At 38.5% G+C, this 25,896-nt stretch overlaps 1 protein-coding gene across 2 annotated transcripts; it reads left to right on the top strand.

Annotated features, from left to right (window-relative positions):
• The first annotated feature begins 5,677 nt into the window (after positions 1–5,677).
• LOC137084732 (POU domain class 2-associating factor 1) lies at positions 5,678–21,681 on the top strand. 2 transcript variants are annotated; one of them, XM_067451133.1, is made up of 5 exons: positions 5,678–5,715; positions 16,059–16,174; positions 19,613–19,655; positions 19,731–20,002; positions 20,088–21,681. In XM_067451133.1, exons 3-5 carry the CDS (start codon positions 19,616–19,618, stop codon positions 20,406–20,408), a joined length of 633 nt encoding a protein of 210 aa, XP_067307234.1. In that variant the 5' UTR covers positions 5,678–5,715; positions 16,059–16,174; positions 19,613–19,615; the 3' UTR covers positions 20,409–21,681. The 2 variants fall into 2 exon arrangements, with proteins under 2 accessions (XP_067307234.1, XP_067307233.1); XM_067451132.1 differs by lacking the exon at positions 5,678–5,715 and adding an exon at positions 6,483–6,622.
• Positions 21,682–25,896: the final 4,215 nt, after the last annotated feature.

Here is a 25,896-nt window from a genome sequence, read left to right as displayed (position 1 = left end):
AAATAAATCACTTGCAAAATTGTCAGTACTTTTTCCGTCACGTAGTAACAAATAGGCGTTATGAATAGAATCTTAAAGCACAATATAATGAGGTTATGATACCAAGTGATCCTAGTGAAAATACAAAGCAAAAGATAATAAAGTAAGACATGAGAAACTCAGAACACCTGTTTATTTTGACTTTACAGGGACTTTAAAGTGAACTGGGACAGGGCCTAAATAAACCCCGACAGAGTGATCAGGACCCCGACACGAAGCGGATGGGTCTTGCATCACTCTGAAGGGGTTTATTCTGCGATAACAACCGGCTGGGTGTACATCATCCCGCTTAATACACGGCTACTAGTCTCAAATAAATAATTATTAGACACAAAATATTGTCTCGAGATCTTGTCTTTCCGCGAAGGAAAACAGTTCCAACCTGCTTTAAGCCTTTATCTATTGCTGAAGATTTGCCATATGCCCTTGCTTAATGTTGAAAATGAATGCTGAAAGGGTTAGTTCACCCAAAAATTAAACCAAGCCTATGATTTACTCACCCTCAAGTTATCGTAGGTGTATATGACATTCTTCTTTCAGAAAAATACAATCGGAGTTATATTTAAAAAGTCCAGGCTAACGTTAATCCAAGCAGTAGTTGTAGTTGTGTTTGAAGTCGATAAAAAATGCAAAAAATAATGTGCTCCACACGACTCCGATGGGTTAATAGAGCCTTCTGAGTCGAATTGATGCGTTTGTGTAAGAAAAATATCTAATTTAAAAACGTTATAAAGGAAACCTGCCTTGAAGTCTTCCATTGTAACCCACGGCTGTTTAAGCGACAAGATGGTGCCAGCGTTAATCATAGAAGTAGTACCGGTTAAGATAACTCGTACCCTTATGAGCCATTGTTATCTGGAAATAACGTACCGCTGGAATGCGCGATTGACCAATCAGAATCAAGTATTTCACAGAGCCGTGTAATAAAATAGGGTTAAAGGGTCATGAAACCCCAAAACACTTTTTTTGAGATGTAAACAGATATGTATAGGCTGCACATCATTGAAAACACTAAGGGTACTCATTAATGGTATTCATATGTGAAAATAGTTATTTTTGCATTTTTCAGAGCGATTTCTGTCTTCCGGTTTGAAAAGCTTAGTCGGAGCAACGTCACAAATGCTGACGTCGGCGCGGCCTTTTCGGCCCAAGTATGGGCTGCTGGGCACATGCTGACGTCGACCGCTCCGAGCGATTCTCGATATATATTCATGACATAAAGCTCATTCAGTCCAATCCCTGCGCTGTAGTATGCATACAAGATAATTTAGTTAGACAGTCACTTCTGTCAGGCTCGTCTTCCATCATTATTGTAGAGATATGGTGGGGAAGTTTTGGAAGCAGCGTGCGGAAAAGTCACGGAGGAAAGCTAGGCGTTGTGCTGATACGAAGTAAGGTAAAGGGCGCCGAGCGAGCTGTAACCGGCGCCGTCTGTGGAAGCCTTTGCTACAAAGGCTCGGTAAAGTAAAATTCACCTGAGGAATCGCACGCCGAACCTCCAAGCGTTGACTATCTATGTCAGGAGTGCAAAATAACCATTCTGTAATCTGTAGGCTAATGAACAAAAGCCACGTCCTCTCCGTTTTATTTGTCGTCACAGCTATGCACTAAACCGCATGTGTTCGGGCTCTTAGTGAAACAGCGTGCTGCATATTTGGACAGATATAGATTTAGCTGCCGAGACAGCGCGGATCGTCACGGCAACCCAGCGCGCGTCGCTCTGCTTCAGATGCGCGGTCGAGACTATGAAGCCTCAAACCCCTTCGCTTTTACCCCGATCTAGAATTACACATCTCTATCACATCGCATGTTGTGTGGTTCACGTTCTCTTATCACGTCGGCGCGTTGTTCATCTTGCCAAACAGCGTGCATATTTGGACAAATATAGTTTTATCACGTTTGCAAAATATTTTGTCATGCAGAATAACATTTATTTCCATTTCTCACTGAATCGCTAATCTTAATGCACCTACTGACACTCCCCTATTTATGCAAACCATTCCCTCTTTCCACACAATACCATCCCACCTTTTCACAGTCGACCACTCCCCTTTTAACAAGCTTTTTCAAATCGAAGGTGTGAAAAAACACTGCTGCAGCAGAGGGGTTTCATGACCCTTTAAACGAATAACAAATGAATAAACCTGGTAACTGGAGCCTATAAATTAAAATCCATTTCACAAGCACATGCAAGCATTTCACATCTACGCACATTAAATATATTCACACATCAGGAAATCTCTACACAATACCTTTGTAACATGCGTACACATAGTAATTAAATGACCCATGGGCATATAGTTTTGTTGTAATGAAAGTAATACCTGTGAAAACAGGAAGAGAAATGAAGAGACAAGAGCGAATGCCTGTCGCGCACAATCCCCAGCAATTGTGACGGCGCACAATTCTCCTCTGCGAGTCCTCCGTTCACTTTCAAAATAAGAGTCCCGATCTCACTTTGCAAAAAACAACAACAATGATTTATACTGGACATACATATAAAATATAAGCAAAAGAAATGTAAAATAGTGTATATGGAAAATAAACATTTTCTTTCAAAATCACAATACCCAAAACGTGTACATACTTTAGGGTGTCACACAATGTCAAGATTAGTCAGGCTCAAACTGTCAAAGAATGGCTAGGAGTGAGCATGAAGAATCATTTTCACACATGAATTGGCATCTCTGAGTCTATAACTTAAATTCATTTAATGTTTTTGGGATGTACTGGAAGAGACTCGACAGAGTGCTGGACTCTTGCATTTTCAACACATGATCTTGACCAAAAATGAATGCACCTCTTGATGAAAATAAATGCCGAGATGTTATTTCGAGGGGTGCAAACATTTTTTTGTCCAGATCCTGTATACAAGAGTCCAGCACTCTGTAAAGCTTACTCCAGCACATCCCAAAGACCTTGAATGTATTACCTGTTTTTAGATACTACATTTTCCTATGTTCATGATGATAAATCTGTTTGAATGTCAGCTGCGATGTCTTGTCCTATTAACAGTTAAAGGGTTTTCTGTCCTGGCACTGACAGCGCTAAAGCATTAGTCAGTTGTGTCTTGTTCCGTGTTCACAAGTTTCAGTCCTTTCAATCTAAAAGTCTCCTCGACTGAGTGATTCACTCATGAAGACCGTCTTTGCCACCATCCAGGGACGTCGTTAGGCCTATTTTAGGGGGGCTGAAACTACCCCAAAATGTAAAAAACAAAAACAATTTGATTTATCAATAACCGTATCCTCATTCGCGTTTAGACGCAACAAATGATGTATATCCAGCTACCAAAAATAGCCGGAAAATCGGAAGTTTATTGAAGTACAAAGTACAAAGAGTCCTTGTCATGATGTACTGCACCGTCTCTTGTGGCAGCTTTGAGAGCATTAATTGCAGACCGGAGCGCTGCTGCAAGTGACGCCCGTTTCACACATACTCCGTTTGCCGTGCGTATGCGGTGCTTATTTTTTCCGTACCCACGTTAACAGATTATAGCTTTAACACCATGCGGACACAGTCCGGCGAACCGTTCCTGGATCGGCCTACAGATTAGATTACAGATCGTTTCCACACGAGTCTAGCCTTTTTTTCTTCTTTTTTTTTTTTTTTGATGTGCTGGATGCGCTAAATTTAAAGTTACATTGATTACACATGCAATTGTGCATTGTTCGCATTAAAATAAACATGTACTGACGTGAAAACTACGTTTTTATGACCTGCTGTATTTCTTGAAAAAAAGAGAAAGATTTACGAAATAAAACACACAATTTTTTTTGTCTATTGTAATGTGTGATTTTTAACATTGACTATAATATATGTTTAAATGTTTTGCCACTTGTGTTGAGTGAGCAATTTAATATATAAACCTAAAGGCTATATAAATATAAAGGAAATGGAGTAAAGGAATTGAATTGAATAAAACGTTTATATTATAATAGTGCTTTTAAACGGGACATCTACGAAAGGGTGTATACAAGAGAATTGCAATGATGACAAGCCATGTTCAACAGCCTAACAACTTTTAAATTTGAAATAAAAAATAATGAATAAATGTTGTGTTTGTGGTATACAGCCGCGGATCAGTTGTGCGCTGCAAACGCGGCAAATATCAAATCACATCAGCGCGTGTGGCTCGTGCAACTCGCTATGCACCCTCCCGCCCACACACACCGATACACACGCTAATGGTGACAGGAAGATTGGTAAGTAATCGTGATAGTCAAATTTTAAGTTGTTTTTAATTACCTGCTTACCTTTAGCTATGTTATCTTGAGGTAAAGGAAAGGGGATATTTTGGTTTGCTATGGAAAACTTTAATCTAGCTATAGTAAACAAGTAAAATACAAGATTTTGCAAACGCAAGTTACAAACACTCTGGGGCTGAGGAGTCTTCCAATCCTAGTGACGTCCCTGCCACCATCTAATGGCGTAATAATGTAACATCTGTTGCTGGTCACGGTTAGGGACTATTTTTTCCAGCAGAAGGACTGGAAGATTAGAAGATTAATGACTTTTTTCGGAAATCTTGCTTTGTACCGCTATTTTTCAAAACAGTATTTTCAGTCCATAGATCACTAAGAACGGCCACTTCATCTTTGGCAGAGGCCGTAACTCTGGACCCGAGGCTGTTTTGTGGTATTTGCCCTCATAGTTAAACATAAACAGCAGCACGTTGTGTCTGCAGGTGAGTGTGTGACAGTGACCTCGCTCCCCTCTGCCCTCGTCATGTTACTGCTTTCTGGCGATGCCCCAGGTGAAAGATGAGAAAGGATAAGACTTTTTCTTTTCATCCTTCATCGGTTTTCTCGACACTTCTTCACAGAAGCTAAACATAAAACCTGAACTGAACTTGTAAATTAGGATGTTCTAGTTGCCTGAAGCTGTACTTGTTTAATCACTTCCTCTTTTCTTTAGTCACAACTTTTAAAACAAACTGGCATATGTGATTTTTTAACCTTACACAATATCCACAAAGGCATCTCAGCAAGCAATTTCGGGTTTAAAAGACGATTAATAGCCGATGTCTAGGCTAAAAAAAAGGCAAAATTCGGGCTGTCCGTGAAAATTGTATAAATGTCCATAGCCCAAGAATTAGACTAGTCATCTAGAAAATGAACATGTCAAAGAAATGAAACCAAACACTGTTGACTTTGCTTCCATGATGGGATATCATCTCGCAAGTTGTTTTTTTTTTTTTTGTGTGTGGCAAAAACGATATGTAACTAAATTCAAGGTTATTTTGGCTAGAAGTGGGTTACTCATAGCCGAACTATATGAGGTCTAAACAGAGAGACGGTACAAATAGCGGCTATTACTTACTGGAATGGTTGTAAAGGAATAGACATCTTTTAAAGGTCAAGACCTTATTTCCTCTCCTGACAGAACTCAACGGCTCTAGATTGTGCCAGTAAAAATATCTCTTTATTTAAAAAAAATAGCTTTTTTCCACAGAACCTCACAAGGTTCGCTGTATTTGCAAATTCACAATAGCAAGAAAACAATTTTCTTCAATAACTCTTGTCCACTGAGGCCTATTGAAAATTGCTTCTTTGCATTGAGCCCACACGGTAGTTTGCATTAGAGAATGCTCTCATGCATTAACCGTTGGCACTGTCTCATTTACACTTTGTTTCTCATTTAGAAGGAAGATCCGTCTTGCACACAAAGGGTGAAGTAAGTATTTTTAGCGTTTTCTTCATTAATAAGCTGAGAACTGAGAACTTTTTTAAAAAATGCCGTAAGAAATCCCTTAAGTGCCAGCTTAAGGGTTAGAGCTTCATTTGAGCTCTAACTGTGCAGTCTTGAAGTGATTACAGTACAGTAAAGCAGATGTATTTTGTTATACAAAAAAAGCTGTTCCTTGTTTTTGTTGCTGAGTTGTGTGATTGTTTGTGTAATAATAGAAAGAACTGAGCTGAGAAAAGGAACATGATGAGCTTTAATGGCTTGAGTGGTCAATGAAGCTCAAAGTGTGTGCAGGTGTTTCCTTTAACACTAATAAATTGACTAGCGTGGCAGTTTCAGATAGCACATCAATTCTCAGCAGCCTAAATTTGGACTCAGATTTGAACAACTGCACCCAGAAAGAAAGTACATCCATTTATTGTAGTAAAGTTCAAATAAATCATATTTGTAATATGCATGAACTGCTTCTGCATAGTAATCATAAGGCATATTTATCAATAAAGCATGTAACGTAATCCTCAAAATAATGGGTGTCAAGATAAAAAAGAAAGGCATTCACAGGCATGAATTTAAAACTGAATAAATAATAAAACAAGTAAAATAAAAATTCACCAGTTTAGCAAGGCCTTGTCTGCTTTCACTAGCAGCTATGGCCATAAAATTTGTGCTAAGCTGAAACTTTAAATTCTGGTAAACCGGTGGTACGAAATAATGAGGACAGTGGCTTCCCTTTGTGGTGACATCACTTCAATACCGTTGCTTTTATAAGGCAGCCCACTCAAGCGACTGCTGTACAATTAGGAGATGATCTCAAGAAGAAAATAGAAAAAGGTTTTGATTAGATGTCACAAGAGTTAAGAGATTGTTACAAAACAGAGTGTGCACATGGGAAAATGTAAGTACAATTTCTGAATATCAATACAATTTGCACATTTCACATGCATTATGTTGCAGTATGCAAATGTACGATTATTTACTTATGAAAATTAAATCCACTTCAAAAGCCTGAATCATCAAGAAAATAATTTTTTTCAATTAAATTCAGGGCTGAGATGCAAAATCTGCATGCTCTCTCATTACATTATACGGAAGGAAACAAATTGATCGCTGCTGCTTTGACACATTATCTGTGCTGATAAGTGCCGTGAATAATTAATATCTCAGTGTTTGCTTTTTATTCACTCACACGGATTTATATAAACACTTGGGGTTCTGCTGTGATATGTTAACACTGGGGCCTGTCATCTGACAGAAACTCGAAATTATCCATTAATATCTTGGAAATATTTAAGTATCACATTGATGCTTCACTACTTTTCCTAATCTAATGAGAAGTTTTTGTGAGCAACATTACTGTAAAAAAGAAAAAAAAGAAAAAGTTTAATGCAACCAGCTGCAGAACATTTTAGAGTTCTCTCAACTTAGGGTCAATAGTTGTACAAACTTAGTTTGAGATATCTCAAATTATTTCATGTTAAATAGTTGAATAAACTTTGAAAGCTGAATTTGTCATATAAAACAAAAGTAGATTTTTTTTTAAAGTGATTTCACCCTTTACATTTTTCTCTTTTGTCCTCCATGAACAAAGTTCCATTACTTTTTTAAGGGAATATAAAACATGAATAAATGCAATGAATTGTAAGTTCTCAGATTGCTGTACAAGCTCAAGATCTACTTGGTGTTGCTTTTTTTAAATGGATTTTATTTTCTGCTATTTTCTGCTTTCTCAAATCAAGTCAAATTAAACCATAAAAGAAGAAAAAGGGGTTGCACTTTATTTTAAGGTGTCATTTACAGTGTAATTATACATTTAAATACTGAGTAGTATTGGTTTCATGTACTTACTATAGAGTTAGGGTAGGATTAGGATTTGGTTGAGGGTTAGTTGCATGTAATTGTGCATCATTTACTGCTATTACTATAGTAAGTACATGTAACATGTAACAAGGAACGGAAAAGTTACTTTTATTTTACACATTTATACACATTTATTTAAAAAAAGTGCATTGAAACAGACATTTACAGCTTCAGAAATCAGATTAGTTAACAATCAAATCAAAATGAACTGAAATGAAATTATAAGAAATATGTAAAAATAAATAAAAAAATCTTGTTTTCTTTTAGTTACTAAAAACTAAAATTCAATACAAACTATAAATACATATTTAAACATTAGAAAACACACGACAAAAAGACTAAAACTTGTGATACATAGATTTTTAAAAATCAAATTTAAAATATATATAAAAAATAAATATTTCCAGATATATGGACCTTCAAAAGAATTTCAAGGGAAAATTAGCGGTTCGTTTTTTTAAATTTCCATTTTTAATTCCACGTGCACATCAATGTGTCAACTGAGATCTTATCTTTTAAATGTAAATGAACAGGAAGGACAGCAAATCATGTTATTCGCAATAATTCAAACGTGGCGGTTCCTTTCACATCCTGCATAAAACTCGTGAGGTGATAAGGTCATCAGTTTTATTGCGAGTCCTGCTAGAGTAATAGTTATAACTACTGATAGACCTCTTCAGAAACATGAGCACCATTTCAGAAACCAGGCATACTGTGCAGTGGCTTAATCTTGATATGTAAAACTCTTAAATTGCCCTCCTCCTGAAAGAGAAGACTTCACAGCTGCGTAGCTTCCTCTTTTTCAGCTTTTTAAATCATGCTGTGCTTGTATTGCACAACCGTATAGCGGACTCTTTGGTTTCATTGTTATAAATTTAGAGTTACGGTTCATCTGCGAATGTTAAAAAACTGAATTAGTTTCTGTTAGAAATGCATAAATTACAAATACCAAACAATGTCCATTCTATGGGAATAGCCCACAGAAAGGATTTTTTTATTGTTTGCAGAATGACAATATATCAGACGTTTATTAAAGAAAAAGGACCTGACGGTTGTTTTGTCAAGGTTATAGAGAGTTACAGGTGGTTGGTTGTCGGCCTGTTCTAACAGAGACCAATGTCACGAATCTATGATGAATGGTGCAGAACAGGTACATTACCGATTCATTATTTGATGATTAAACATTAAGACTTTAGCCTTAAGAAGTAACGGTTGTGAGAGAATGGGGTGTGGAGAGTGCAAGAGGCTCGTACGCAAACAGAGAAAGTGATATCAGATTTTCACATTAAAGGAATGCATTCAAGCGTGACTCACAAATGACTGAATCATGAGTCACAAATCGTGAAACTTTAATTCATTTATCAAATTATACTAAATTTTTAACAGGGGTGCATACATGTAAGGTCTGGAGGATTTTGCCAGTGAACTTTATTTCGTTTTTTCGAAATAGCTATAAGCACAGTTAGGCAATCAAACATCACCAAACAAGCACACCTCCTTAAGTACACAGTGTGCACTGCAGGCAGCTTTCTTTAGAATTCACGGTTAGCCAGCAGCTGCATCTGTGCAGATTCACGCAACTCAACTTATCATGGCATGCAAAAAAACCTGCCTGTTCATGAAAAAAAGCAAATATATCTTAGAGATGTACTGTTAGAATCCATCACTTTATGCACTCTTCGGAGAAAAAAGGTTAGCTTTATTAGGGGATGCCATCATGGATCATCATTTTATGTTTTTTTATTTATTTTTTAAGTTAATTAATTTAACTTTAATTATTTACTTTTTTCATTTGACCTTTTATGAATAAAACAGCTCATAAACACTGACAAAAATGATTATTTGGCAAATTAAATACTACAAAATAAACATTCTGCATGAAAAAGTTTTTTTTAAATTAAATTCTGTAGTAGTACACAATTCAAGAAACTAAAGCATAAACAATGCAGTAAAAAACATAATACAGTGAAATATTATTCTGATGTACATCATCTGTTCGCTACGTGAATATAGTAGTGTCATTTATTTCTGTGATCAAAGCTGATTTTATCATCATTTCTCCACTCTTCAGTGTCTAATCATTCTCATATTAGGATTTGATGCTCAACAAACATTTATGATTATTATCAGTGTTGAAAACAGTTTTGCTGCTCATGATCATGCTGCTTCATTTTTGTGGATACCACATACCATTCAAATATTTGTGGTAAAATTAAAAGAGAAATTAATACTTTTGTTGATCAGACATAGGCTACATTACATTTCATAATATATATTTTTTTATATTACAAAAGATAATTTATTTAATAAATGCTGTCCATTGAACTTTCTCATCAAAGAAAAATAAAATGCATCATGGTTTCCACAACATTTTTAAGCAGCTCAACTGTTTTCAACACATAATAATCAAAAATGTTTCTTGATTATGAAATCCTAATATGAGAATGATTAGTGAAGGATCACTGAAGACCGGAGTAATGATGATAAATTCAGCTTCGATCACAGGAATAAATTACACTTTACTATATTCACATAGAAAAAGGCTGTTTTCATTTGTAATGGTATTTCACAATATTACTGTTTTAACTGTATTTTTGATTAAATAAATGCAGCTTCGGTAAGCAGAAGATAAACATTTAAAAAGCTGTCAGTTAGCACTGCATTATTCATATGATATAGGCCTACTTTATTGTCAATAAATAGCCTACATTGAGATGGCTTGAAAAACAATTGTCGCAATCGTCTGATTGTCATCGTCACGTTTCAGCTCATGACGATTGTTTTCCTTCAGCTGCAGCTCCAGCGTGACAGTAAGTTTCTACGAATCCGCTTTTGGACTTTCTGTCAGAGTGCCCTCCTCATATTTACATACGAATAAAAGGCAGGTCATGCATAGATTATTTTTCGTCTCTGAATTTAAATCTTGATGTATTCACATTGGTTTCTATGTATAAATACACATCCCACCTGTAGGGGCAGCAGTGGCTCAGTGGTTCATGTAGGTTGTCTACAAACCAGAAGGTTGGTGGTTCAATCCCCGGTTCCACCTGACCAAGTGCCAAAGTGGCCATGAGCAAGACACCTAACCCCAGCTGCTCCCGACGAGCTGGATGGCGCCTTACATGGCTGACATCGCCGTCGGTGTATGAATGGGTGAATGTGAGGCAAAATGTAAAGCGCTTTGGATAAAAGCGCTATATAAATGCAGTCCATTTACCATTTTACATCCCGGTGACCTCAAGAAGCGCGCAATCAACCGAGGTAGAGAAAGCTGTCTTTAGCGTCCCAGTTAACTTGCCCGCCCTCGAGCAGGTAACGCCCGTTCGAATCCCACTCGGAGCGAGTCGACTAGGATCGTTGAGGCCCAGTAAAAGTGCGGGGGACACGTCCCCTCAGTATTGTACCCCCGTGCTTGAATTGAACACTAAGCTTGCTTCCTTCCATCCGTCAGAATCACGTGGTAGCCAGGCGTCTCATTCAATGGCGAGCTCAGTCGACGCTGTGTGCTTCAAGATTCTGTAATTAGTAAGAGGTAATGCAATAATAGTACAGTAAACTAATTAGTCACATGTAATTAATAGCTATTACTTCATTACTTTTTAGAGTAAAACCCAAACACTGCATGAGCGCACTTTAAAAGTTTAGATAGACAGATAGATAGACAGACAGACAGACAGACAGACAGACAGACAGACAGACAGACAGACAGACAGACAGACAGACAGACAGACAGACAGACAGATAGATAGATAGATAGATAGATAGATAGATAGATAGATAGATAGATAGATAGATAGATAGATAGATAGATAGATAGATAGATAGATAGATAGATAGATAGATAGATAGATAGATAGATAGATAGATAGATAGATAGATAGGACATTTATTGTCCCTATCGGTATTTTTTTTTTCACAAACAGTACACGGAACTGGCAAAACATATGTACAGACAAAAAAAAAAAAAGGTGAAAGTTCAACTTTGTTGCCTGTTAAGATTTGAAACTGCTGATGGTACAAAGCTCTTTTTGAAACAAGCCCTTCTCCATGTCAGGGTCCTGTTACCTGCGGCCCGAGGGAAGGAGAGTGAAGTGAGAGTTGGGGGGTGCTCTGGGTCTGTTATTATGCTTTGGGCAAGGCGGGCCCTGTAACACTAATATAATAATAGTAACACTGTTTAAATGTAATTTCACACACAATACAATAATATTTGGATATTATATGGAATACATTAATACAAACTCCTCATTAACATTATTTACTGTATTAGGCATGAACTAACAATGGTTATTTATTAATCTAGGTTAAAGTTTTCTTATATATTATTCTTATCACTGTTAATTCATATTTATACACAATAAATTACTATTATTTTAATTTAAATTGACTTTAATTTAATGCAGTGTTAAAAATAGTAACAAACATGAACCAAAATTGATAAATGATTAGAAAATGTAGATAGTTCATGTTAGTTATTATACTAATGTTAACAAATTGAACGTGATTGGAAAAAATACAATAATGCAAAATTATATCATTTTAATGTCATATTTTAATCTGAGATGAAAAAGTTACCAGTTAACAATTGATAATATTGTATTTGCAAACTTATGTTTCTTTTTTATTTTTGTTATTATATTACTGTTCAAAAGTTTGGGGTCAGTAAGACTTTTAAGGAAATTAATACTTTTACTAAATAAATTTGATCAAAGGTGACATTTAGCATATTTCTATTTCAAATAGAACTTTGGAACATTCTAAAATAATCCTAAAAAAACGGTTTCCACAAAAATATGAAGCAGTACAACACATTTGAACAATGATAATATAATGATAATAATAAATGTTTCTTGAAAAGCAAATCAGCATATTAGAATGATTTCTGAAGGATCGTGACACTGAAGACTGGAGTAATGATGCTAAAATGAATTGCAAATATAAGATTACATTTAGAAAACAATTTTACTGTGTTTTGGATTGGGGTGTTTGGTACATTTTATATTTGTGTAATCAATTCAGTTAGCATTATGTTTTTGTGTGAATACTGTGCACCAAACATGAGCCATAGTTCATGGATAGGCCTGTCTTTATGATCTATTCTAAAATCTGTTTAAAGACATGCTCCTCTGCATATTTTAAAGTTCAAAGCAGATTCAAGTATAAAGTAAGTTAAACTCCAGGACCATTTTTGGGGATTTCAGCCTAGATTTGGCCTACCCAAACTGAAAAGCTTCCCATACACACATACAGTGGTCTAAATTCAAACTTTGGGAGTCATTTTACAGGAAACCCTTTGAAGTTACATAATACACTGCTAAAAGTCATACACATGTAACTATATGTTGTCTAAGCTGTAATAACCCTCCAAAAAAGTAGGTGCTTTTTGATATATTTTTTTTATAAATTCATTTTTGAAAGTGTGTAACTCAGGCCCTGTGTGCTCTACACCCTGCAGACAGTTTAAGAAGTTAGTCTGTGTCATGTTGTATGCAAGATTTATTCAAATCGGTCTGAAGCGGTCTGAAGTAGAGACTCTAAGCTTTCAAATGGTACCACATATGACATCATAGCTCCTCCACAGACATTTGAAATTGAAAGTATACATGACAATGTCATTCCGGACCCTGTACAGGGTCCACAGACTTTAAGTGGTACATATTTTAACAGTATACAAGTTAATGATATATGCAGTTATGAACTGTAAAATGTTTCACCTCCCATAACTCTTGGAAAACCTTGGTATTTATTACTCTAATTATATATGTACAAAGGGGATGAAACAGATGCTCCGTGGTCACGTTCTGACTATGAATAATATCCATCCAGAAACCAGCAGTACATAGTGATACTTCCTTAAAAATATGTTCACATGGAGTTTCCTAACATGGAGAGACAAGTGTAAGAATTTGCTCCAGGGTTTCAACACGTCAACAGAGGAGCTGTCAGTGTAGTTCTCATGAAATCTTCTACCAACACGTTCCACCATAATGTGCTTAGCTGAGGCACATGAGGACACAAGAAAATGTAGTTTTTAATGAAAAACAACCATGCAACATAGACATGTCGGACTGGCTGCTTTATTTGAACAGATTAGGATGTGGGATTTGTATTATTATTACTGCAAATAATCAGATTTCAGTATCACTTAGACTTACAGGGTCCACACTATGTCACTAATGGCTGAAATTGTACAAGAAAGCAAGAGTTTGAGTGATTGCTGTCTTACAGTAGCTTTGTACATCAGATTACACAAAACAAAACAGACGAAAGGTCCAAATAAAAGCGGTATCTGTTGAGTGACTGAAACTTTCAACACTTTCTGCCACACCTTGTTTAACTTGGCATGAATAAGACATCCCTAAATGTCTACGTGGTTTTTAAAGTGCAATAGGCTTTAAAATAGTGAATTTTTTGGCCCCACTTTATTTAAGGTGGCCTTAAGTACTATGTACTAACATTTTAATTAATCATTTGATACAAGGCACTTATTGTGCACGTGTTTTACATTGTACTTGCATGTAATTACATATGTAATTCATTTCTTTAGTTACATTTATAATTACACTGTCCCTAACTTAACCCTTAAACTTACCCACACCACCACACCTGACCCTAACTTTACCCTTAAACTTACCCACACCACCACACCTGACCCTAACTTTACCCTTAAACTTACCCACACCACCACACCTGTCCCTAACTTAACCCTTAAACTTACCCACACCACCACACCTGACCCTAACTTTACCCTTAAACTTACCCACACCACCACACCTGTCCCTAACTTTACCCTTAAACTTACCCATACCACCACACCTGTCCCTAACTTTACCCTTAAACTTACCCACACCACCACACCTGTCTCTAACTTTACCCTTAAACTTACCCACACCACCACACCTGTCCCTAACTTTACCCTTAAACTTACCCACACCACCACACCTGTCCCTAACTTTACCCTTAAACTTACCCACACCACCACACCTGTCCCTAACTTTACCCTTAAACTTACCCACACCACCACACCTGTCCCTAACTTTACCCTTAAACTTACCCACACCACCACACCTGTCCCTAACTTTACCCTTAAACTTACCCACACCACCACACCTGTCCCTAACTTTACCCTTAAACTTACCCACACCACCACACCTGTCCCTAACTTTACCCTTAAACTTACCCACACCACCACACCTGTCCCTAACTTTACCCTTAAACTTACCCACACCACCACACCTGTCCCTAACTTTACCCTTAAACTTACCCACACCACCACACCTGTCCCTAACTTTACCCTTAAACTTACCCACACCACCACACCTGTCCCTAACTTAACCCTTAAACTTACCCACACCACCACACCTGACCCTAACTTTACCCTTAAACTTACCCACACCACCACACCTGTCCCTAACTTTACCCTTAAACTTACCCACACCACCACACCTGTCCCTAACTTTACCCTTAAACTTACCCACACCACCACACCTGTCTCTAACTTTACCCTTAAACTTACCCACACCACCACACCTGTCCCTAACTTTACCCTTAAACTTACCCACACCACCACACCTGTCCCTAACTTTACCCTTAAACTTACCCACACCACCACACCTGTCCCTAACTTTACCCTTAAACTTACCCACACCACCACACCTGTCCCTAACTTTACCCTTAAACTTACCCACACCACCACACCTGTCCCTAACTTTACCCTTAAACTTACCCACACCACCACACCTGTCCCTAACTTTACCCTTAAACTTACCCACACCACCACACCTGTCCCTAACTTTACCCTTAAACTTACCCACACCACCACACCTGTCCCTAACTTTACCCTTAAACTTACCCACACCACCACACCTGTCCCTAACTTTACCCTTAAACTTACCCACACCACCACACCTGTCCCTAACTTTACCCTTAAACTTACCCACACCACACCTGTCCCTAACTTTACCCTTTAACTTACACCTGACCCTAACTTTACCCTTTAACTTACACCTGACCCTAACTTTACCCTTTAACTTACACCTGACCCTAACATTACCCTTTAACTTACACCTGTCCCTAACTTTACCCTTTAACTTACCCATACCACCACACCTCTTTCTAACATTACCCTTAAACTTACCCATACCACCACATCTGTCTCTAACTCTACCCTTAAACTTACCAATACCCACACACCTGTCCCTAACTTTACCCTTTAACTGACCCACACCACCACACCTCTTTCTAACTTTACCCTTAAACTTACCCACACCTGACCCTAACTTTACCCTTAAACTTACCCACACCAGTCCCTAACTTTACCCTTAAACTTGCCCATACCACCACACCTGTCCCTAACCTTAACCTTATCTGTATCCCACCTCAATAACAGAAAAGGGTGCTTTGCATTACAAAATGAACACGTCCCATTTATTTATTGTAGTCTAAATATTCATGGTGTGTTTTTTGGTATACAGCACTGTCAGAGACTCCTGCATCCAAGCCATATCAGGGAGTGAGAGTCAAAGACCCTGTGAAGGAGCTGCTGCGGAGAAAAAGAGGAAATGCTGCCAGAACAACACCCCCCAGCGCAGTAGGAACAGCATATGTGCACACACACAATAGGACACATGATTTCTATTGTAAAAACTGTCAAATTTAACATGAGTCAATTCATTACTCAAGGTTCTTTCCCTTTATTTAACCATCCAATGCACAGCAATGCCGTCCAAATGTGAGACTAAAAAGGAGTTGTTATAAAATAGACGAGACCCTTGGGTTTTATGTCATTCAGCTGCAATTGTTAATATAACAATCATAATTCAGGTCATACCACTTATGACTGAATAATTCTGATATTTAATCACAGGATTGAGAAATATTGCAAAATAAATGTCAGCTTAAATTTTACTAGGCATTACTGAGTGTAAGAAGGCAGGCTCTCCAAACTCCAAGGGGATTTTAGCCTTATATAATCCAGGTGTTTTTCTGTGTCAGTTAAACTATTCCCCCAAATAGCCTGAGGGGTTGGGCATAGGGCCTATGCAAATACGTTTGTGGGATCTGCCAAGAGAGGCTTGCCTACCAACCTTATGACTGTACTTGACAACACATGAAAACATAAACACACTCAGCAGCCATTAAATTCTCATAAAAATTAAGTTGAAATCTTAAAATGTCTTTAGTAAACTTGTGACTTTGACTCTTTTGTAATGCCATCTTGATTGTGAACAAATGCTCTTCAAGCTATTCTGCAGAAACTGGCGACATGCAGTAATTGCTCCCAAAGGGCAATGAGCTAAACCACGCATAAGAGCAATACGCTTATCTTTGTCTGTTTTAGGTTAGCTAGGTTATCTATAAGCCAGCCCCTCCACATGCTCTCTGCCATTTCATTCAACACCGCTCTCAGAATGGAAATGGGGGTTTTAAGCAGCTTTAACATTATTGGGCTGGGGGCCACAGCAATAAATGCCTTCTAATCTACCAGGTGTAGGTCTCAGACAAAAGTCCCTGTCATCTGTTTAAGTGGAATTTAAGTGGAACCACTTGCCCTGACATGTAAATTACTTTACAAAGGAATCTCATTGTGTTACACCTTAATTGTTTTTGATCTTTTGTGTTAATACGTAAGGGGTAATGTAAAACCCCTTGTTATATGTTGTTATATAAACTGACTAAGAGTGCACATTGTCCTTACTAGATGTCTACCAAATGAGCACGTTTGTAGCTCTTTTAATGTTTTCACAATCTTGCTATCTTGGCACTCTTGAGATTCTTCTGTCAAATGTACTCACCAAGAATTTTTTGGCTTTGAGGCTAAGGGTGCGTTCAAACTTGTCATGTTTGGTTCGATTAAAACAAACCATGGTGCAATTGCTCGGTTAGTGCGGTTCATTTGAACATATGTAAATGCTGCCATTCGAACCCTGGTGCGCACCAAACAAGCGGACCGAGACTGCTAAAAACTCTAGGGCGGTTTGATTGATTTATGAACGCAACACGCACCAAAGACATGTAAACAAACCAAAAACATGACGTAATGTCACAAGATGTGACACTACAAGTCAGCTGATTTGACGACACTGAAAGATCAGTGTATCCAAAATTAGTAACGTTAGAGGGAAAACGTGGAGCAACGAGAAGGTAAAGTGCCTCATAAATATTTGGTCCAACGAGGATGTTTCGAAAATGCTAGAAAAAAATGCACAAAAAGCATATCTAGTTCTTCTCATCAAAGGACCTGTGTGTCCCATTAGTCGGTACAGACGATGGAACTGCCGTCGCTTTTAGCAGCAGATCTTGGTTTCTGCATACAACAGAGGAAATCCTGCTGCTGTTTTGAAAATTTAGCTTTTCTTAAGTTCTCAGCTGGTACAAATAATGCCATATGTACACCCATAAAATGATTGTGTTTAATCCAGCACACAGCATTGTTAAGAATGTTTGGTAAGCAAGCTCCGTCGCGAAATATAAGCCATAAGCCGACCAATCAGATTGTGACGTCTTCCTATGCCTTTGGTTCGGTAACTTTGGTTCGGTAACTTTGGTAACTTTAGGTTCGCTGTTAAAAATGCCAGTGTGAACGCTAAGCGGACCAGGACTAAATGTTTTGTTTTTTGGTCCGGACCAAACTAACAGAACTACAAGTGTTTGATGTAGTCATATTTTTTGGACAATATTTACTAAGATCCCCTGACTGTAGAAAAACAAAAAGGTCATGGCTCAGACCCTAAAAGTGAAATAGTTCTAATAATTGTCTATGTAAAGCAACCAGAAACATTTTTGTTTAATAAAATGAAGTGTAAGCAGGTCGCAGAGTGAACACTTTTCAAGCACTAAATTCAAGTAAAAATCAGGAACTATGTCTGTAACTAGTCTGGCCATTGTGAGTGACAAAAGCAGTTCAAATAAACTGCGTGTTCTCACTTCTATCAAGAGACTCATTTCTAATCAATTCCTGTCTCACCTTGAACTGTCAAAAATAAAAAGACAAATAATAAGGCACATTAATAAACTATAACTAATGATCAAATAACATAATTTAATGAATCTCTAGATGGCCAGGCTTATTAACTCAAACGCTTGTAATAATAAGCCGGGTGCACACTGTGCGATTTTGGCCACGATTTGGTCGTCCGAGACAAATTTAGCAAATCCTAAAAGATTCCTCAGATCCTAGGCTAAAATCTGACGTCTTTGGTCGTTAGTTTGACATGTTCACCGGCCGCCGATTAATGAGCGCTGCGATCAAATTTTACCTCAGACGAAATTCTGCCAGTGTCAGAAGATTTGGCACAGAATCCTGCAGTGTGACCTCTCCTATGACGACAGTCAAATATCTCCGCTTTTCAAGACAAACTATGACCAAAACGAGAGCTAAAGATTTCTTTGTAGCCAGCATTTCAGACCCGCGTGTAATGCAGCTCACCATCACCGAACGCGTCATTCATTGATGACATGAACTCCGGGTGAGTTTTCTTGCGCGCGTCCGTTTTTAGCGCGCCTTAACTATCGTGCAGTCTGACATTAATGTCAACTGAGATCATACAGTGTGACATGGCGATCATGTTCGTACAGTCTGACAAGGGACATTCGCAAAGGATTTTGAAAAATCGCACAGTGTGCAGGACCCAATATTCTCTATTGGGCACAGCTGATTATTTCCGGCTGTATCAGTAGCCGATGAGCTCGGTACTCAACCTGCAAATATGTGGTTAGCATTTGCCTTAGCAGTGCAGCACACTTTTAGAAACCTCCACCTTCCCCAGCTCCACCTGCATAGATCTGCTACTGGTAATTCATGTATGCTATATTGTACAACAGCATGTCTTACTTACTCAAAGCAGGGTGTGTGTAAGTATTGGAAGTAGCAAGTCCTGTACTACTACAGATCTATTCTGCCAAATACATCAACATTGTCTTACAAACCAAGCCAAACACCCAGAGAGTTGTCATGAAAGTCACAGTACTCTTTTTATTAAGTAAATTAAAGAATATAACAAATGTATTTCTATTGTTATTTTTCAAGGCAATGGTTCCCAACAACACTTTGCAGTCATACACACATGCTGGTAAGTTACATATGAACATTTTTGTTTTTCATTGATTGCGCAATGGTTTTTCATATTCTTATTCCTCTCTAAAAGGGACTTCTAGCTTTGTAGAAGCCAACCAGAGTGGCTTTAATGATTCATTAGTGGATATCAGTGGGCTTTGCACAGGATGGATTGCCCAGACCACCAGCACATCTGCTCTCCAGCCTGTGAGCCACTGGACTCCTCCAGACTACCAACACCAAGAAACTACCATCCCATCTCACACTGATATGTACGTCCAGCCGATCTGTCCTAGTTACACTGTGGTGGGCCCTTCCCCCATGCTGACGTTTGCGCACACACCTCTCTTCACCAACCTTGCGGTGAGCCACAGATATTGTGTAAAGCTACTGATATTGTTTCAGTACCTAAAGGTGTTCATTTGTCTCTTATCTGGTTCCCTATTAGACCGTGAGCACTTCCAGCTCATCCCTGCCTTCGGTGGAGATCCCAGACTCCTCCTTGACATATATTCCTTGGGCTCAGCCTTTATCCACCATCTCCAGCACAGTCATGCAGGCCCCCTCTGTGCAAGCGGCCCTGTCAGCCTCCCAGCTCTTCCCAGTGCCTCTGACCTTGCCAGTAATCTCTCCAGAACCTGAGCCTCAGCAGGTGGAGCCATCCCAGGCCCCAGAGGGCACTTTGGCCCTTGAGAAACTGTTAGAAGACGATGAGGGCCACAAAGAACCCTACATCTGCAACTCCTCACTGTTTTCAGAAGACATTTAAAATATTTGTGGATTGGCACTTTTTTGCGCAGCTTCTTACCTAGTCAAGACTTCATGGTGGAGCCAATGTAGGCACAACATGGCCTTGAGGTATTAGCCCTACATGGGTTTGTCCATGGATTATATTTAGGCCTATCTGAATAATCCCCAGGATGAGCCCTACATGGGTTTAGCCTTGGGTTCCATGTCAGAACCCATTACAAGTATGGGTTCATTTGACCCATAGACAAATCCATGTCCAATACCTCAAGCCCATATTGTGCTTACACTTGCTCCACCATGTAATGTTGGCTGGGTTATGGCCACAAACATGCTGTAAAGTTATTTCAGGAGTGATAACTGCATTTAAATACAGAAGGTAAATTAAATGAATTGCCAAAGAAATGTGCATCTCCAGTGTTTGGTATCCACTATTTTTGACCAAAGTATTGTTAGAGTGACCTAAAATGTTCTGCAAATTGAATCAAACCAGTGTCAACAGAGAAACTGGGTATTGGTTTATGCCGGGAAGGCTGCTTAGCGGAGGACTCCTTGCAGTGTTGCCATGTCCACTTATAACTTATAAGCATTTTTGAGGTTGTTGCTTGAGCTTGGCTTTTAAACTGATCAAGTGTATGGAATACAGAAAAGTGAGAAGTTGTGGGTCATGTATTGTGATGTTATTTTCAATATAAAGCTTTTGGATTTATTTCGGTCTAATGTGGGCTTGTCCTGAGCTAATTTGGTTTTAGAATTCAGTTATCACTCCCATAAATTACTGAACTATATGTGTACAGAATAGATTTAGCTGCAATGTGGGCCATTGGGGCATTAAATACAGCATTTTGGCAGCTCTTATGAAAAATGAAATCTGGAAGAAATAACAAATCTGGAAGAAATAACAAATCTTGAAACAATTGTGAAGGGATAGATTAATGTCCATTTTTTAGCTGGCTTGCATAGTTGCAATTTAAATGAATCATGTAACCTGTTTACAATAGTTAAAATGCTAACATTTACAGAGTGCTCTTCCTTGTATGCAGTTCATTATAATGTCAGTTAGAATTTGAAAACAATGAGTTTCCTGAAAGTTGGAGAAATCCCCTGTGGATGTTATCATTTTATCTACCTGTGCCCTAGACCCGCAGGCTTAGTTGTCTCCCAAGTTAACATGTTCCTTAATGAGATGTTTAAACAAGGGTCTGCTCTGTGCATGCTCAACCATGAAATCTGCTTCTATACATGACATATCTCCATAAAATAAGTATGAAAATAAAGCGCACATGCATTTGCAAGCATTTTAGTATTTGTGATTTGGTGTTGATTTGATGTTTTCAATTGCTAATTTTGCTTTGATTCAATTCATATTTATTTGTAGAGAGCTTTTCACAATACATATTTCAAAAGCACCTTAACAGAAAAGAAAATCAAGTAATCAAGTAATTTGGCGATGGACATATGGGCCTTACTCTTGCACAGTCACAACAAAGGTGACTGTGCAAGAGTAAGGCCCATATGTCCATCGCCTACCAGAGGCTTTAGGAAAACAGAGCACGTGGCCAATATGCATTTAAGTATATAAAAATTGGAGGACTACGTCACTCATTTGTATTTGTCACACTTCCTGCTACCAGCTGGTGGCGCTATGACTATACATCTACACATATTTTAGTCATCTACACACATTTCAGGGTGTAGATGTCTTTCATAAGGCCAGGGTACTTATAAAACGGGAAGTTAGAGGCACACTGGACATTGTACGCTTGAGTTACAACAACTTCCTTTTTCATTACGATAATAGCAGGCATTAGCACTCAGCTAAGTCTTGCTAGTATGTTTTATAATGCTTCTACCATGTTTAGTACTCAATTGCATATTTTAGTATGTTCTTCGTATCTAGTACTCTAGTAGTGCATCAGTGTTTAACATGTTACTTCCTGTTGCCATAGGGTGGCGCTATTACTTTAACTGAATATTGTCATGTAGATGTTGTCAGGGCTGGACTCTTCTCAAACAAGTCTGGGACAGATCGGACATTGTATGCCTGAGTTAGAACAACTTCATTTTTCATGGCATTAATCACATACATTAGCACTTAGCCAAACACTGCACGATTTAACGTGTTTCTAGCATGTTTAGTTTTTCATGGCGTATTTAATGTTTCTGGGAGTGAATTACATTGTAAAGCATGCCATTTCCTTTTAACAACAGGTGGCGCTATGGCTAACTGAATATTGGCATGTTAATGTCTTCAGGCCAGGACTCTAATAAAACATGTTAAGTTTAGGGCAGATCGGATATTGTATGCCCGAGTTAAAACAACTATATATCGGCAAAATATCGAATTTCGTGAGGCCACCACGGACACGCCCTTCAGCGAATATTCAAGATCTTCACAATTTAATGTCGCAAAGGCCTTTAGATTAGACTGACCAACGTTGATCTGATTAATCTCTAGGAGGAGTTTGTTAAAACACAACATCTAGAAATGGCAAAAACTGTCCATATAACTATTTAAAATATCTGACTTCCTGTTGGGTTTTCAGATTTTGCTCCTTTTTGTAGGTATTGGGCTGTTTACATGTGTCTACCAAATGAAACTGAATGTAATTTAAAAAATGTAGTGGCGCTATTGAGACATTTTGCCATACCACATTTTTACAACTTCTGACGTGTGCGCAGTTTTGTGAATTTTCTTCTTCTTCGTTAAATCCCAGGGGTCCTAAATCAGGAAGCAGACATCCTGTCGAGGCAGGGGCCGAGGCCCGGAGAATTTAAAGAAGAAGAAGAACAAGAATAGACTGAGCAATTCCAATAGTCATCCGTACTTGCCTCGGGCCCTAATAATTATAATAGCTGCAATTCACAACACTTCAAGCAAAAGATTAGTGTTGTCAAAAGTCCCGACCATGATACCAAATCGGTACTGAAACTTTTAAAATGTGACCCTTTGAGCGCTGTTGCGTGAAATCGTAAACACCTCGGCCAATGTGCTCCCATGTTCATCAAATAGGTATGTGATTGGCTATACCAGTGTTTCCCAACCTTTTTTCAGTAATGGCACCCTTTGAAAATTTTCTAAATTTTGTGGGACCCCCTCGCATACCTTACACTTAGGCATGTTACGGTACAGATCGCTCATGGCTCGGTTTGTATTACGGTTTCAGTACAGTGCAGTATCCGCTATGTTCAGGGGAAAAAGGACTACTGTCAAATAAAAATAAAGAAAATAAGAACAAATAACTTACCGTATTTTCCGGACTATAAGTCACACTTTTTTTCATAGTTTGGCTGGTCCTGCGACTTATAGTCAGGTGCGACTTATATATCAAATTTAATTCATACTGACTGACAAGAATAAACATATAGCCGCGAGAATGCGCTCTATGCTGCTCCTGTAGCCTAATATTTACTTATAGACAACAACTTAGAAAGCCTGAACACAAACAAAATGCCCCCATAAAGAAAATCTTATTCTGCAAAACACAAACAGCATGTTGTAAAATATGCAGCGGAGAACGAGTCTCACAGCGTTCGTCTCGCGTGGCTGAGCCTCTCCCGGCAGAGAGTTCAAGCGTCTGTGGACTCGTTCCTTCAGCTCTGGCCATCTTGCTTACAGTCCGCAAGTAGATTTCTTTTTCTTCTTCATCACAGTTAAAGTAACCTCTGCTTTTCGCCAGTCCCTTACAAGTTTCTCACTCACTTCAAACTTTCTTTCTTCTGCTCGGGTTATGCAGTGAAGCGGGCACGAGCGAGTGCACGCGAGCAGGTGCTCGCATGCGCGCGCGGGTGCTCGCGTGCTCGCATGCGCGCGGCTCCAGCTCTGCCCTAATGCGACTTATAGTCCAGTGCGACTTATATATGTTTTTTTTTCGCGTCATGACGCATTTTTTGACTGATGCGACTTATACTCCGGAGCGACTTATAGTCCGGAAAATACGGTAAATACAAGCAGCAGCACAAATAAATACTATCGAGCAAAGATACTAATAAAATAATGCTTTTCGGGTTTTTCAGGTAGGTCTAACATTAGTTTTTAGGTACATAAATTGAATAAAGTAATCAAATGTAAAATAACTGCATATTTAACTGTTTAGATTAAAGCTTAATCCTTATTAAACTTACAAAAGCAATTCAATCAAGAGCAGTGAGTGATGTCCATATCTTTTGTTTGCCCTTAAACAGACAGAAGTAAAGGCTACTGCCCCTTTAAGACCTAAGGCACGAATACGTGCCATCTTTCTCGACTTTATTAAATTCTCTTAAGGCATACAAACTATGTCTGCTTGGATACTCTTCAAGATGGACATGTCGACATACTTGTTGTGTGAGTTTGTCTGTTCCAGCATAAGAATTGAAAGATAACTCAATTTTTTGCAGGCTGTGAGAAGTGCGCTTTCAGATGAGCGCACAGAGACTAATCTTTCCACAGCATGCACAGGGTGTTGCCATATTGGGCGGTTTCCTGCCCAATTGGGTGGTTTCGCAATCTATTTTGCAGGAAAAAATGGGTTTGGGCAGGTGGATAAAAATTGGGCTGGTTTTGGATCAGTGCGGCGAGTTTTTTGTAGCCGAAACACCGAGACACCCCTCGCTGCAGCCTGTAGCACGATGATCAGATCCAATATGTACTGGATTGTGGATCGTTATGGCAACATCATTCATACAGATCTCTGGGTTAATTAATAATGTGTATGCGCTAGTCTTAATGTATGATCATTATTGCATATAGATGATGTTCTAAACTGTGTAGTTGTAGTACTGATAAATAGTATTATGTAATTATTGATTAATAAATCATCTTTTAATAAATGTGATGCTTAAATTATCTAGTTTCGCTGTACATGCATGCAAAACAGTTAAAATTTTTATATATTCTGATCATACTTGCTGTTGAGCGGAAGGAAAAATGAGCCAAGTAATTGTCTCTGTAATTTTAATCCTCAAGGTACAATGCAACACGATCTGTAAAGAACTTTAAAATACCAGTAGCCTACACATTCAAGGAAAAATGCAAAACGTGTGTCCTGATGGCGTGAGCATGTTATTAATCATTATTTTTGCGCGAGCAGTTTGAGTATTTATCTATCCAGCAAAACTCTCCTGTTCATTCAATGTCCCCAAAACTCTTCTGCACATGTGTATATGACGCCACCGAATTGTAAATGAAACCACCGCGCATGCGCGTCCAGAATGCGTTGGATCTGATCCAGTACGTCATTGTGCTACAGGCTGCAGCGAGGACTTCTTGGAAACACCTGCACTTCCGATCCTTCTTCCTGTGACCCTCTGTTCAACAGGCAGCAGTCTCACTCACTCACACACTACAGGCTATACATACTATATATGGCCTGGCTGACGTGCTTTGTGTAGATGGCCCGCCATGCACGAACGTTCTGCTTCTGCAAAGAGCGCACTAACACATGTTGTCTAAATAATATGGTCAGCGCGATTTTCATGTAGCTTAAAGTTACTCATGACTATGCATGTTTCATGTAGCCTATTTGAAA

The sequence above is a fragment of the Pseudorasbora parva genome, chromosome 8, assembly GCF_024679245.1.
Source record: "Pseudorasbora parva isolate DD20220531a chromosome 8, ASM2467924v1, whole genome shotgun sequence".
Lineage (NCBI taxonomy): Eukaryota > Metazoa > Chordata > Actinopteri > Cypriniformes > Gobionidae > Pseudorasbora > Pseudorasbora parva.
The sequence above is the reverse complement of the archived record's forward strand: the minus strand, read 5'-3'. Positions and strand labels throughout refer to the sequence as shown.

What these genes read in the sequence shown, in the direction of transcription:
- LOC137084732 (XM_067451132.1), top strand. An exon ending in GCAGTCATACACACATGCTG is followed by an intron (nt 19,656 to 19,730) that starts GTAAGTTACATA and finishes CCTCTCTAAAAG; the next exon opens with GGACTTCTAGCTTTGTAGAA. An exon ending in CTCTCTTCACCAACCTTGCG is followed by an intron (nt 20,003 to 20,087) that starts GTGAGCCACAGA and finishes GTTCCCTATTAG; the next exon opens with ACCGTGAGCACTTCCAGCTC.